The following is a 13,788-nucleotide window of genomic DNA, read 5'->3' as shown; positions in this document are numbered from 1 at the left end:
ACCATTATACTTCCCTGACTCGACTATGCCTATCCGTGTTGTTACTCAGCACAAACATCTAGGTGTGATGTTTGACTGCAAACTCTCTTGGGCTGCACATGTCAACTGTGTATGCAAGCGAACCAGTTCAGCATAAGGGGTACTACAACCACATTGCACTCATTTGCCCATCCAGCGTAAACTATTATTTTATCAGTGCTATATTCTCCCTATATTCGACTATTGCGATACCGCTTGGTGTGGCCTTTCTGACACAACTCTGAACCAATTAGAAGTCCACCATAGATTTACACTTAAAATTCTTTACAACAAGGATCGATGTTTTCCTTCGGATGCCCTTTATCGACTTGCACACACTTCTCCTCTCTCCGTTCGTCATAAGCACCATCTCTGTACACTGGTTCATAAAATATTTCTTCATAAAACCCCTTCACACATGATGAAGTACAATTGGTTTTCGACAAACTCAACCCGTAACGCGCTCATCCTGCCTCTTGTTAATGGCACAAGGATTCAGAGAATCCTTCAGTAGTCTAGACATTTGTCTTCACCATGCGGTCTGGCCTTTCGGTGTTCTTTTGCAATGAATAATAACAGGGTAGTCTGTGTAGTTTTCCTGTGGATTCCCGGTGGATTTTAGAATTGAGATGTGCTAGACGCATCAGAATTCAGAGATTGTGTAGGTACTGGAACGAATCGAGCAAAAACGGATGGGCTCGTGCGAGAAATTGAGAGTTTGAATGCATGCTTTCAGAGCGTGATGAAGGCAAGTAACTTAGTTACGTAATCATGGTAATGAAGGCGCCTAGGCAGCGCGCCACGCGTACGCATGCACCCATAATCACAGTTGCATACTCTTGCCGTTATGGACTCTTGGTAGTAGTACTAGTAGTCTACAGTCAGTACAGACTAGAATTAGCGCCTTGTGGTGACAAGGTGACTCATTTTCGGATTTTCTTCAATCTCTCCCGGCCCTGCCTTTGGCCCTTTGGCGTTTGTAAAAATAATGTAGTTCAATTAGTCATGTACATGATCACTGTAGAGACAGTTTTTTTCTCTTTCAGATACTGATAGTAAAAGCAAGTATTCATTTTACCCATAGTATTAGCGACCTAGATAAGTTTACTGCTGCTCCATTTCGATAGCACGGATACAACGTCAGTCGTGTTGAGTGCTGTGAAGAAAGCGGTCATGTGGTGCCGCAATCCAGTGTTTCTACCTAGCGACGAGGTTGGCGATGAACGCGATCAGCTACAAGATGTTGAACAGCGCAAAGCTGAATGTGCCGCTAACTCTTCAAAGCAAGAGTCGGACGAACAGGACGAAGTGGCCGCATCGGGTGGGACTGAGCCCCAAGCTGAAAGGCGACCGAGTCAGGACAGTACGAATGTGGTGAAACCCCAGTTTGCATTGGCCAACAAGGATACAAAGAACCTCTGGGCGAAAAAGAAGTCCGAGGCTATAAAAGTGTACTTTACTGAAGATCATCCGAAACGTGATCGAGTGCTACCCATTGCCAGCGAATGGAGCCAACATTGTAGTATTTCATTCGTTGAAGTGACAGATCGAAGCGACTCGGAAGTGCGAGTGTCTTTCAAGGAAAAGGAGGGCTCGTACTCCCGTGTGGGGACGGATGCACTGAGGGTAAGTCATGCCACAGTTCCCGTGTGCAATAATGATACGTGATCATGTATGCATACATACAAGCAGGTACAGTCACAGTGTTACCAAGTGCCCTCTACCCCCATCCGTATTGCCCAGTGCCATTTTGCGGAATTTTTCAGCGTTTTCCGTACTCGTTTTTTCAGGTCAATATTCTCACTGATTATTAGTGTAATTTGGAAAAAAAACAATACACACAGACTTGCACATGCATGTCCATTGTCACACCGGCTGCACTTGCTGAATTTCCTGTAATTTCTCACCTGTATACTTCCTCCGCTAAGCAAAACTTCGTTGCATTTTTACACTTCAGTCCAAACTCCAAAGCATTCTATGACTACCAAAACACTTCGCCGAGTGGAAAACAAAAACGCTTTTTCCGGCATAATTCGATTGAAATCCGTACTGCGGACAAAACATCTTTTTTCCGTAAAAATACGGACAAATACGGGCAGTGGTAACACTGCAGTCATGTAGAGTTGTGCCCAATGAGGGACGCTATCACCCTCAGATGTCTTCTTTGCTTGTGCTCTTTGAACTCTTCATCAGGCGCGTGCACCGGGTCAAAAAAAGGTGGTTTCCAAAAAGTTCCGACCCCCATTTTGCAATAAGCTACTGACTGGATAAGGGAAGGACTTGGTGGGTGTCCAGTGTTGATTGGCGATCGCCACCTTTGTTTTATAAAGGGGCAGTGCGTGGACAGAGTTTCCACCGACAATTCTCGTCATCATAGAGTGTGCCAACGTCGGAAAAGTCATAATCTTCACCAAAAGTCAATCTTTTTGCAGCGGGCTCGTCATCAGTTTCGTCCTCTATTGTGAAACTTGGCTCGTCACAGTCTTGAACTTCAACTTGGCTGCTGCCTTCAGCAGTGCCGGTGGCGGAAGAATCCGACTCTCCGTCAGAAATTTCACGCTGTTTTTTTCCCAGAGAGCCGACAAAGTCTTCTGCTGAAAACTCATTGCCTTTGTCCTCAAAACCACAAACCTGAACAGTAATTTTACTAACAACACAAACAGCCGCTCGTACTCCAGTCCAAGACCAAAGCACCCACTTCAAGACCAAGATGAAAACACTGGTTTCCACTTTGGACATACATACATGTACAGGCGCGTGCTCGGCGATGGGCACGGGGGGGGCACGTGCACCCCCCAAACATTTTCAATCTGGGTAATTGCAATTGTAATGTATGCAAATATGCTCTAAAATTCAAGAAAGGTTGCAAACAAATTGCAGAAAATTGCCGAGGGGGGGGGGGGCTCCCCTCGGCTCCCGTGCACCCCCCTAGTTGGGGGGCCGAGCACGCCCCTGATGTACATGTATGCGACATGCCTACTGTCCACGCTTTGTCTTTGATGTCCTTGCACAAGCACAGTACACTGACAGTCTGTACAGCGTAGTCGAGTCCAGCAAAAAATACTGTATTTTCATCGCGCGTGAGTGGACATGTCACTAGCGCCGGTACCGTAGACTAGTGGCTGTGCCTGAACGCAACGTTACGTATAGCTCAGTTAGCTACGTACTGTCATGGACATGGAAATCCGGTCGATTGACCGGGGCCGGCGCCCTCAGCGCGTACAGAACGCTGCGTGAAGGGCACATGTTGATTCGATGCGACTATCACGCTGCAGCGCATAAATTGCATGTGTGTACCGCTTATCCACGGCTGCATGGCCAGCACCCTGGGGCCGCTAGACGTGCGACCGGATTTCCATGTCCACAACAGTAGGTCGAGCGCCAGTCACGTAGATGCATGCATTACGCACACTGTGACACTCTCTCTGTCTCTCTCTCTCTCTCTCTCTCTCTCTCTCTCTCTCTCTCGTTCACCTTCCCCGGCATGCGCGTTTTCAGATTCCTAAAGATGAGTGCACGATGAACCTTGCTGTGATTGACAAGTCAACTGTACTCCACGAATTTGGTCACGTGCTTGGTCTACTGCACGAACACCAGTCACCCATCAAGGGCATTGTGCTCTGGAACGTGCCCAAGGTGATGGCAGAGTTCACGGGGTCACCAAACTACTGGGATGAGGAGCAGATCCAGAGACAAATCCTGGAACCGTTCAAGGCGGATGATGTTACAGGCTCTACATACGACATGCAGTCCATCATGCACTATAGGTAAGTGTCTCCATGTAACTCAATGCTTTACTTTTTATATTTCAGGTGTAATCCTGATAATTCGAATCTCCAAATGCCAGGAAAAATCTTCTGATTATCCGGACATTCTAATTATCCAAACATGAACCCACAACACAATATGTATGTCAAAATGCTCCCATGTTCACGTAGAGTTGCGCTATGGACCTTAGATACAGATTTCACGGATACTGAACTGACCAGCACAGCCTGCTCATGCAAACTGAACTGATCATTACAGTGTATAGTGAACTTCGAATTACACTTTGCTTACTTCGAATTATCAGCACAAATCCCACACATTTTCTATGAAAGTGAAATCCGTGGAACTTCGAATTAACCGGACATGTCCGGTTCGAGGTTCGAATTATCAGAAAACTTTATGTGGGAATCGAATTGACAGAAATCAATCCTGGAAACACTTCTAATTAAGCGGTATGTTCGAATTAAGCCATATTCGAATTATCAGGATTCCACCTGTAAATAAAAAAATGAAGTGCTGCACTGTGTATTTCAGTATAAAAAATAAAATAAAGAATGGACTTGGATGGAGAGCCAAGGATAAATTTATATTAAATATAAAATGGACCAAGTAACTACGAGTTACGCTATAATTATAATGTCCACTAACACCACCAGGTACGAAACAATCAGCTCACGACACTGACCGACGGTACTGACGTCCTACAACTAACTAGCCGTTTAGTAACTGGTGGTGTTAGTGGACATTATAGCGTAACTTTTACATGTAGTTCCTTGGTCCATTTTTTATTTAATATATATTTATCCTTGGCTCTCCATCCGAGTCCATTCTTTATTTATTTTTTTATTTTATTTTTCTTTCTGAAATACACAGTCCAGCGGGGAACGGAATGGGAAGACTGAACCAATGGGGAGACATGACTATAGAGCGGGAAACCGGCGCAGCGTGTTGGTGAATTGGGCCTACCTCCTCCGACCATGGGTGGTGATTTGGGCCTACCTCCCCCGACCATGGGTCTCGGGATCAGCGGCAGGACCAAGCACCATATAGGCTGGATTAAGTTCATGCTTCGAGGTGAAATCATACTAAATATATTGGTACTGAATCTTCGAACAACTAGCTGTTTCAATCGTGTTCTTTATTATCAGCAGGGCTCTTAGTGTCTGGTTGAACAGATTGCGGTGAAGTCAAGTATTAGTAAGTGAAAGCATTTGCCAATCGGCTAAAGGCATCGTAGTGGGAGTTCAGTGCTAAAACCAAGTTCTTGACTCGATGCAAGGATGAACATATTATTATATTTATAACATATTAGTAAAACAGAGAGGTTTCAGGCTGTCCAAGAGTTTAAAAAAACACTTTTTCAGTTCTCTTATTGTTTGTTTAACTTATTAGTAGTTTGATTTCTTGACTTCTGTCCGTGTTCTGTACGTAAACTGTTGGTTGTCGTGCACAGATTTCCTAAAGGGTTGATATTGAGCATTGATGGGAGGCCGACACAGGATTCTGATTTTCCCGTGATATCAGAGCTTTCACCGACGGACAAACTCGTTGTGAGGAAACTCTACGGTCCTCCTGGCACAAAGCCAGCACCACCAAAGGAAGAACCGCAGACTCTGCCTGAAGATGCTGACAAGTCAAAGAGTAAGATTACCCTCCCTTTTAATAAAACATTCATCTCCATTCCTGAGACAACTGCTGGCGACTGCTGGCACTAAGAATAACCCAGTTAACCCAGAGCTCAGATTGATTGGCTGAACTGATCCCTATGCGGTCAAGTCAACAACAAGGCATGTCTATATCGGCACAAAGCATCCAAGGCAGCGTCTTTTAACTGCGAGACGGGGGCTTTCCACAAAGGCAGATGACTTTGAGGCAAACCAGACAGAATTCTGGCACTCTCTGTTTTGCAGTTTATAGCACTACAGGATGGTCAGGTTCAGCCATTGAGCAGCAGCAGCAGCAGCACTGCTATTTTTTGAAACTTTGACAATAGGCACTGTCTTCAAAATCCCTTGCTTAGCATGAATGAGATCTTACGCACTAGCTGCGCATCGCTCAATGCTGGTTTAGTGCGCTGAGCTGTGAATCATTGATATTTGCAGTAGAAGCACTTTCCGTTGCAATGGCCGTAAATCGTCCCAAGAAGTTTTTGTTTCGCTGGCCTATGAACTGAACATCTTACAAAGGCATTGATGGGGGAAGTGTCCCTATATATACAATTTTGTAATGTGTTTGTGAATTTGCTCCTACGTGCCTGATATTCATGAGTCTATGATGTCACACAGTCCCTGTGCACATGGTAGAACAAAACAGCTGGCTGCATCACCGCGGCTTGATAGAGTATATCAGCTGCTTGCTCAATTCCGTACGTACGATATCAACATGCTGATTGACTGCATCGAACCAGGACTGGAGCTTTGCGAGTGATTCGCACCAGTCTCGGAGAGATGCCATAAGGCCCAACTTCCTATTATTTTGCACTTTGCTGTTTCCTCTAGATCACATCAGCCCTGGAGAGGAAATGAAATTCACGTTCACAAGTGATCCAAAAGAAAAAAGAAAGTACACAATCGAGGTATGTGTGTGATAGATGTGTGTTTTCATGGGGGGGGGGGGGGGAGGGGGAGAGAGAGAGAGAGAGGTAGGGAGGAAGGGAGGGAGAGAAAGAGAGAGAGATGTGCTTCTAGACGTTCTGGGTACTTCCTCCGCGTCATTAAAATTGTCCCTACCCAGAGCGATTTTTCGAATTTAATTTGTCCACTCGAAGGGCAAAGAAATCAGCTAGAAATTGAGGCAGAGCATTGTCGACGGACCAAGCTTTAGTTTGTGACCTCCCGCTTCGCTGCACTTGCAGCTAAGGTTGACGTCTTCATCAGAGTTTGAGGCAGACCCTTCAGCACGGGCGTTCAAATTCAGGTCTAGAAACTTCGTTTTCATGCGATCCATGCCTCCAGGTGGCAGGCGATTAGGGCAAAGTAGCAATTTTTCAAGTACACTGCAACGACCTTCCAGCGAGATAGGGTAAGCAGTTTCGCAACTTCTGTCCTTGGCAAACGCTTTACTGATGTTGTTGGTGTTTTCAGACCTACTACATTCCCAGCAACATGCGCCACACGTAGCGCATTTTAGGAATTTGAGAACACTTTGTCCTTGCCATCGTCAACTTCAGAATTTAGAATTCAGGAGAGATACCAGGATTATTATACCCAAGCTTGCAGTCTTGATATATGCACACGGGAAAAATGTGGGACGGCACTAAAACCAGAAAAAAACGATACGCGCTCTGGGGCGGAATAGTGAGGAGAGCAATGGATTTGTTTGGTGCAGAAGAGAGCTCCGACAAAGTCTGAGACCACCACGGCTTCAGTAAAACGTAGACATTGCGCAGGAAGGGTCGCATTAATGTTCGAACACAGAAAACAGCGATTCTGACTGTCTGACTAAGACGAGAAACTCACAAACATTGCGATGTGCGAAGCGACAATTTTAATGACGCGGAGGTAGTACAAGTTAATTCCGATAAAAGAGTCCCGTCAGCTTTGAAAACTAGGTTATGGGTGGATAAAACCATGGTTATATGGAGAAGTTCAGCCCGACCTGCACCTACAGTCACTCCTGCCCGGACAGTTTAACAACCTCATTGAATGACGGGATGCAGCATGCATTTGGGACTGCGGAAATGTACGCTGCCAAGGCGGAATATCGTCATGAATGCGCATGTGGGATATGTACGCTGCCAAGGCGGAAAGTTGTGGTGCGTTCACGTGTCAAACAGGCTGGCCCGGCCAGGAGGTTTCTCGACTGCCTTCACTCAGGGTCCCAGTCAGTTTCTTGGATGTATGTAAACACACTAGGAATGCCCGCGACCCCAGATGGAGGCGGAATAGCTCGCTTTCCGGGTCTCATGCGGGTGAGAAATGAGCATTGCATGTGCAACCGTTGGGGGGGGGGGGGGGGGGGCGTTAAAGGTGTGTTCTGGACGATTTTCCGGTGTTTGTTGTTTTAACTGCTTAGACGACTGGCGATGAAGCTGACCTGGCACTCACCCTGTATGGTCCTGACATTGAAACACGTTTCATCGCTGCAGCCACTGATGGTGGTGAGGATGGTAACCCGCGTGTTGTGCACCCTCTTCTCCCCGCCAAGACCTACTATATTGTGATCAGGGCCTTTGCCAAAGGCGGAGCGTTTGCGCTGAGGATATCGACGGTTTTTCTAAATATCAAAGATTGTACGAACTTAGACGTTGCGACTTCGGCGGCTATCAACATGAAGTCAGTCAAGTCAGTCAAGTGTCAAGTTCGGCAAGAAGCGTGTGTTTCTAGTTGGAACAATCAACTTCATCAAATATTGTATTATTTATTTTATGGCTCAAATCTGAGTCAAAGGTTATTCTAGTACTTGAAATAGGTATATTCAAAAAGATTTTTCCAGATCTTTTGTTGACAGTAGACCAAGAGTGCTGTCCAGCGCTGTGGAGATTTTCCTAGTACACCGTTGGTCGTGTAGTTGCAGCATAGCTGAGGTGACCGACTGGGTTTACTGTGTTTGCCTTGACGAATGAGTCTTGCCGCCAGTATGCAGCCTTGCATGTGTCATAGACGAGAATGTGTATGTGGGTAGGTAGACGACTGATCACTGCTGCCAAGGCCAAGGTCAAGGGTTGTCGTCCCCGTGCTACACATGTTACATGTTGGCTCTCTGTTTGTCTTCACCTGGACGCATGTACAGTTATTAAACCTGTCAAGGCGACCACTCGGATAAGGCGACCACCTGTCCCAGGAGATCACTGCAGCCAGGACCAAGGGATGCTATTTCCAGTCAAATGCCACTGGGATAAAGAGACCACCTTGCTACAGAGACCCCACTTTGAAAGTCCCTTGAGCAGTCGACTAGACAAGTTTCACTGTATCATCATCTTCAGCCAATGTTTGGTTTCCTTCTATGTAGATACATGCAGATTAAGCCAGACATCTCACTTACAATAATGTTCCAAGTGCCAGTTGAGTTCTAATACGTTCACCATGCATGCATACCATGACATGAAAATATAAATGTGTCTCCGTGCTCGCCATGTTATTTTATATAGAAAGAAAGCAAACACAGCAATCATGGCAAAGCGGAAAATAGATTTTTTTTACAGAAAGTGATCACAGTACAAGTATACCTGTTGTATAGGGCATGCACAAGGCGTTAGGGCATCGAAGTGGGCTAGCCAAAATCCGCACACACTAAGTAGTTTATTGCTCATTATGTAGCATATACTGTAACACGTGTAGTTTTCCTCACTGTTTATTTCTATTGCATGATTTGCATCAGGAGATCCCCTCGACAGGCCATCGCCTCTGGGAGATCCTTTAAATAAAAATACTTCTTTGAAGTAATTATAAATAAAATAGTTAGTTGATGATAATGTAACTATGGATGTAGCATTCGTAGGCCTTGACGGATTATGCTAGCATAATTTTTCGCATAATTCCTTCCAGAATCGAATAATCGCATAATTCGAGGCAAATTGCATACGAATCGCATAAAATTGTAATAATCCGCCTGTTCGCATCAAATTCCATACAGTTGAACATGTTCTACAAGTACAAGTACAAGTAGATGCACTAGGATAGTAGGAAGTAGGTTTACGACTCCCTTGGCCTTGATGATATGTCCAGTCCACTACAATCAGTGATGGTCGTAGCCAGGTCGGACGATGCATTGACCCCGTTGAACTTTTGCTACTAGTACTACAGTACAACCTACTCTACAAAAAAATTCCCTTGTTATTTTGCACAGAACCATTTTGCATTAGCAGCGTATGTGAGCATAATGCGGCATAATATGGTAACTTTTACCATAAAAACAGCATAATTCTGCAATTTTTTCAGCAATGCGAAAAGCATAATTTCACGAAAATATTAGCATAATCCGTCAACAAGATGGTCAAGGCCTAAGCATTCGACGCATCACCCAGTGCACACTAGTCACAGAGCAGCACGCATCACCGTTGTTACAATAGCTTCACGCCTAAATAGGCAATCATCATACAACTGATAATGGTTCAATAGTGCTCGCGTCCTTAAGGTGGCAGTTCCCCTTTTCCGTATACTACACTCTTTGGACCAGAAGTCATGAACAGCTAGGAATATCCAAACCAAACTTGGCAGTGATGTTGAGGGTGTTCATACCTAGGTTCAGAATCATTTTTCACACATCTCACATATCTTGAAGTGCCGAACTTGCTCTCAGCCAAAATGCGTTCATATCGCACGTAGAGGGCAAGGATTGAGCCAAAAGAGAACAGAGGCTAATGGTACCCAGCAGTATTAATTTGCTCAGAACTCATGCAGACTGACAGCTCGAGGTGCTAAACTAGACTAAACCTTGCAAACATATGTACAGTGGAGCATTGTGATTTTCAATTTTACAGATCAGAAACGCGATGTTTACAGATAATTCAGAGGCATGCCAGTTGGAAGAACCTCGCTGGGATATTGACAGTTCTGTTTAGTTTAGCACCTAGCAAATTTCACGTAGATGTGAATAATGCCCAAGATTATGATTCCATGACAAGTAAGCCCTGAGATATGTTGGCTCAAGCTTGTCGGAGTCCATGAAAAAGAGGGTCAAATTCAGGAAAAAGTACACTCCAGTTTCACCTTTCAAAAGCCACCAGCAGCATATGTTTCTTCTTCCTTGTGCTGTGCTTGATCCAGAAACCCTTTCTTCATTGCTCTGCAATGCTTCCTTGCCTTTTGCTCCTCTTCTGACGACTTTCTACGCTTGTGGTACAGTTTTCCTCTTGAAAGACACCTAGATTTCTCTCCAACGACGGACTAACAGTGCACCCCATACGCTGTACTACTTCGGCAAGCTCACTGTGGTCTTCATTGAACACGATCACTGCCAGGAACACAGCAGTCTCAACAGTTATGGAGCTACAGAACGATTCCTTTGGACAGAGATGTCAAATAGTGCCATTGAGTGCTTCATTGGCATTCTGTGTGGCACGGCGAACACAGCCCTGTAGGAGGGATTTGTCGGCAAGATGGACATATACAGGTTTAATTTCTTCAAAGACTGCAACAGGGATAGTGTTGTTTGACGATGAAGAAACTGCCACAGAAACATTGCCATATCCACACTTCTATTGCTGCCACCTGCACCCTGAGTCCTTCTGGGCAGAACTGATTGCATTTCTCGGCATCCTTGGACTGTACGTTGTGGCAAACAGATGCCCAAATAACACGGGCCATCGCTGTGACGAAGCCTGCAATCCTGCAGATAGCATTTCCAAAATAGTTCCGTAGGGAGTCTCCTTCCTTGTGCAGAAAGTACAATAGCGGGTCAACACTTCCACGTCCACAAAATGTGTGTGTCTCCCAAGCAATCACAGTCTGCATGCCATATAAGGAGCTGTATCCTCGTCGCATCCATGTTCCGTCCGCTGTGACGGCGATTTCGGCTGGCGATTCCTCCCCGGCTGCAACTCGTTGTGTGAACCCAACTTCAGCAGCATTATTCATGCTCAAACTTGCAGTAGCTTTAGCAGCTTGGTGAAGATTCTTCACGTGGCGCTGGTAGTTCTTCTTTGCAACCGGCGTTGGCAAATCGAGGAATGCATACAATTTCCGGAAATCCTCGCGGCCTCGTTCAAGCAGGCGCATAGCCAGTACGCTCTTTCTATTCAATTCAAAATAACTGGATGTCTTTCCCACTGCGGGCGGTGAAGCAACAGCAGTGCAGTAGTTGCATGCAACTTCAATTATGGAGACTAGGCCAGCTCTTACATTTTCTGCAAACTGCTGATGTGGACAATAAATTCTGCAATTAAATTTAATTTCTGCAAACTAAAATTCCGCTTGTCAGAATCCAGGACTTCACCACTCTCCTCACTCGAGTCTTCATTGGAGTCACCAGCGCTCTCGGTATCCTCATCTGCAAGTAAGTTCAGATCGCCAGCCAAGGGTTCACAGCTACGAGACGTGTCAGGTACTCCCAATTGCTCAGAGTCACATTCAGTTTGAGCACGAGATGCAGACTCGTTTTCTTTCTCCAGATCTCTGCGCTTGGGGCTCTGGAACTGGTTCCCGTAGAAAACACGCTTCTTGGCTCTGTAGTTAGCGGACTATCTCCTCTAATTGCCAATGACCAGAAGACAAAAGCTACAGAGAACAGCGGCCACGCCAATTTCCAAATTTTTCTGTACTTCCTTTGACGCGGATTTGCATTTTTTTTGTTCGTGCTGACAGTGACACCGTACCAGTGCTGAGCTGACTGTACTGCAGAGCTGAGTAGATGTACGGGTCGGTACGGGGTACAACTAAAAGCCAACACGGCACACATAGTACTGGGGCCAATTCAAAAAATCGACCTCTACAATACATGCCTTGACACATGTTGGCTAACAAGGATTTTTCGGTGTTATTTGATAGATAATGTCTTCAAGAGTATCTTGGCCCAGTATGGCGTGTCCAATCGCGTCCAAAGGTCCCGAAATCACCCTCGATAGGAATACAAAATTGCCGAAAAAACTAAGTTCTCATCGGCTATATTCAAGCATTTTCAAGACTTTCTCGGTACTATATTGACTGGACCTGGGAGTTTTTACTCTTTTATGTGCCAGGAGCTATAGTAACACCGTACATACACAGGATGCGAACCGACGCGTACACTGATTTTGTGCGAGAGTTGGAAAGATTGAGCATCAAGTAGTGTAGTTGTGACATACCAGAAATGTGTTACCTCGTTTGGACACTTTCTTCAAAGTTTTGCATTGACTCGCTGGCGCTTTTGCTGTCGGAACGTCCACGAATGGATCGATGCTAAATTCAGCAGAACCTTCATTACAATGTCATCTTGGCTCCCCGGAAAAGTAGGCATGATTCCAACAAGGAGCAGCACAACAATTATGTGTGGAAAGCAGGGGAAAGTCATCATAGCTTGCCAAGCCAGTTGTAACTATTCATAGGACTAATCTACTTGTACAACCGTGGAAAGTTTCAGACCTGGCTAACTTCATCGGGCTGGAATGAAGGCATTTACTTTGTGAGTACTGCTGCACAGGAGGTGTTACAGTGGACGAGCATTTGATTCGAATCTACAAGAGCGGCTAGTGTTAGTACCATGATTTGAACACACCGACCGTGGTGATCAGCTACCATTTGCACAAAGCCTATTTACCAGCTCAACAGCTCTAGGACAACTGCCTCAGGAGTGCCATGCTGCAGTGAGAGGGAGGGAGTAGCTATGTGGTGTGTAGTGTTACAAAAACGAAATCCGAGTACCTGGAGGTAACCTATCCCAATATGCAACACCAGCAGTAGAAGAATCATTTCCTTGTCACAGAATTTGATGGCTGGGCCTAGGCAGTGTGAAACTACAGTTATACTTATAAAACACTAACTGCAAGAAAGAGTCCGATGTCCAATGTCATGGCTTGTCTCTCCTGAACTGATCACGGCACGTAGTTGATGCGATTCAAGAGCGGCGGTGAAGAGGGAAAACATGTTCATATAATACCTCATGTACTAGTGGCTAAAGAATTGTCCCTGACTGCAGAGCCAACAGTGATGGTGTAGGTGGCGGAGTAGAGATGGGCTCAGCTGTACGGCGTAGAGTTTCCAAAGCTCAGACGGAAGAACAACTTCAGTTAAAGTGAAACACATGGAAGCGAAAGTATTCGCATCCCAATGTTGGGATCGATCAGCTTTTTAAACTGCAGCTATTCACCTGTGAGCGTTGTCCAACTGCAGCCTTGAAGTCTTTTCAAAGCATTTAAGTATAGTGACAAGCTAGCCAATGTTTGGACTGTTTTAATATCTACTAGTATGCAAAGGATTTTGGTATTTTCATTTTCATCATTTTTTCGTTACAGCACTGCCATCGCATACAAATAGTGTTGTCCTTCTTACATTGCTGCGAGATCTATCGTATTATCTACACGTACTTCGAGTAAATTAGTTCAGGTTGCAACTGTCCTATAGCACTTCTTTCCTTAGACTCTGACAG

The 13,788-nt window shown here is 45.2% G+C and overlaps 1 protein-coding gene across 1 annotated transcript; it reads left to right on the top strand.

Moving 5' to 3' along the window:
* Positions 1-1,055: 1,055 nt before the first annotated feature.
* Positions 1,056-8,365, top strand: LOC135809820 (uncharacterized). Its single transcript, XM_065323250.1, has 5 exons — positions 1,056-1,644; positions 3,517-3,785; positions 5,240-5,427; positions 6,285-6,361; positions 7,801-8,365. Exons 1-5 carry the CDS (start codon positions 1,192-1,194, stop codon positions 8,182-8,184), a joined length of 1,371 nt encoding a protein of 456 aa, XP_065179322.1. The 5' UTR covers positions 1,056-1,191; the 3' UTR covers positions 8,185-8,365.
* Positions 8,366-13,788: the final 5,423 nt, after the last annotated feature.

Source organism: Sycon ciliatum, chromosome 2, assembly GCF_964019385.1.
Source record: "Sycon ciliatum chromosome 2, ocSycCili1.1, whole genome shotgun sequence".
In the NCBI taxonomy this organism is placed as follows: domain Eukaryota; kingdom Metazoa; phylum Porifera; class Calcarea; order Leucosolenida; family Sycettidae; genus Sycon; species Sycon ciliatum.
Note: the sequence above shows the minus strand (reverse complement) of the source record. Positions and strands in the feature narration are given on the sequence as shown.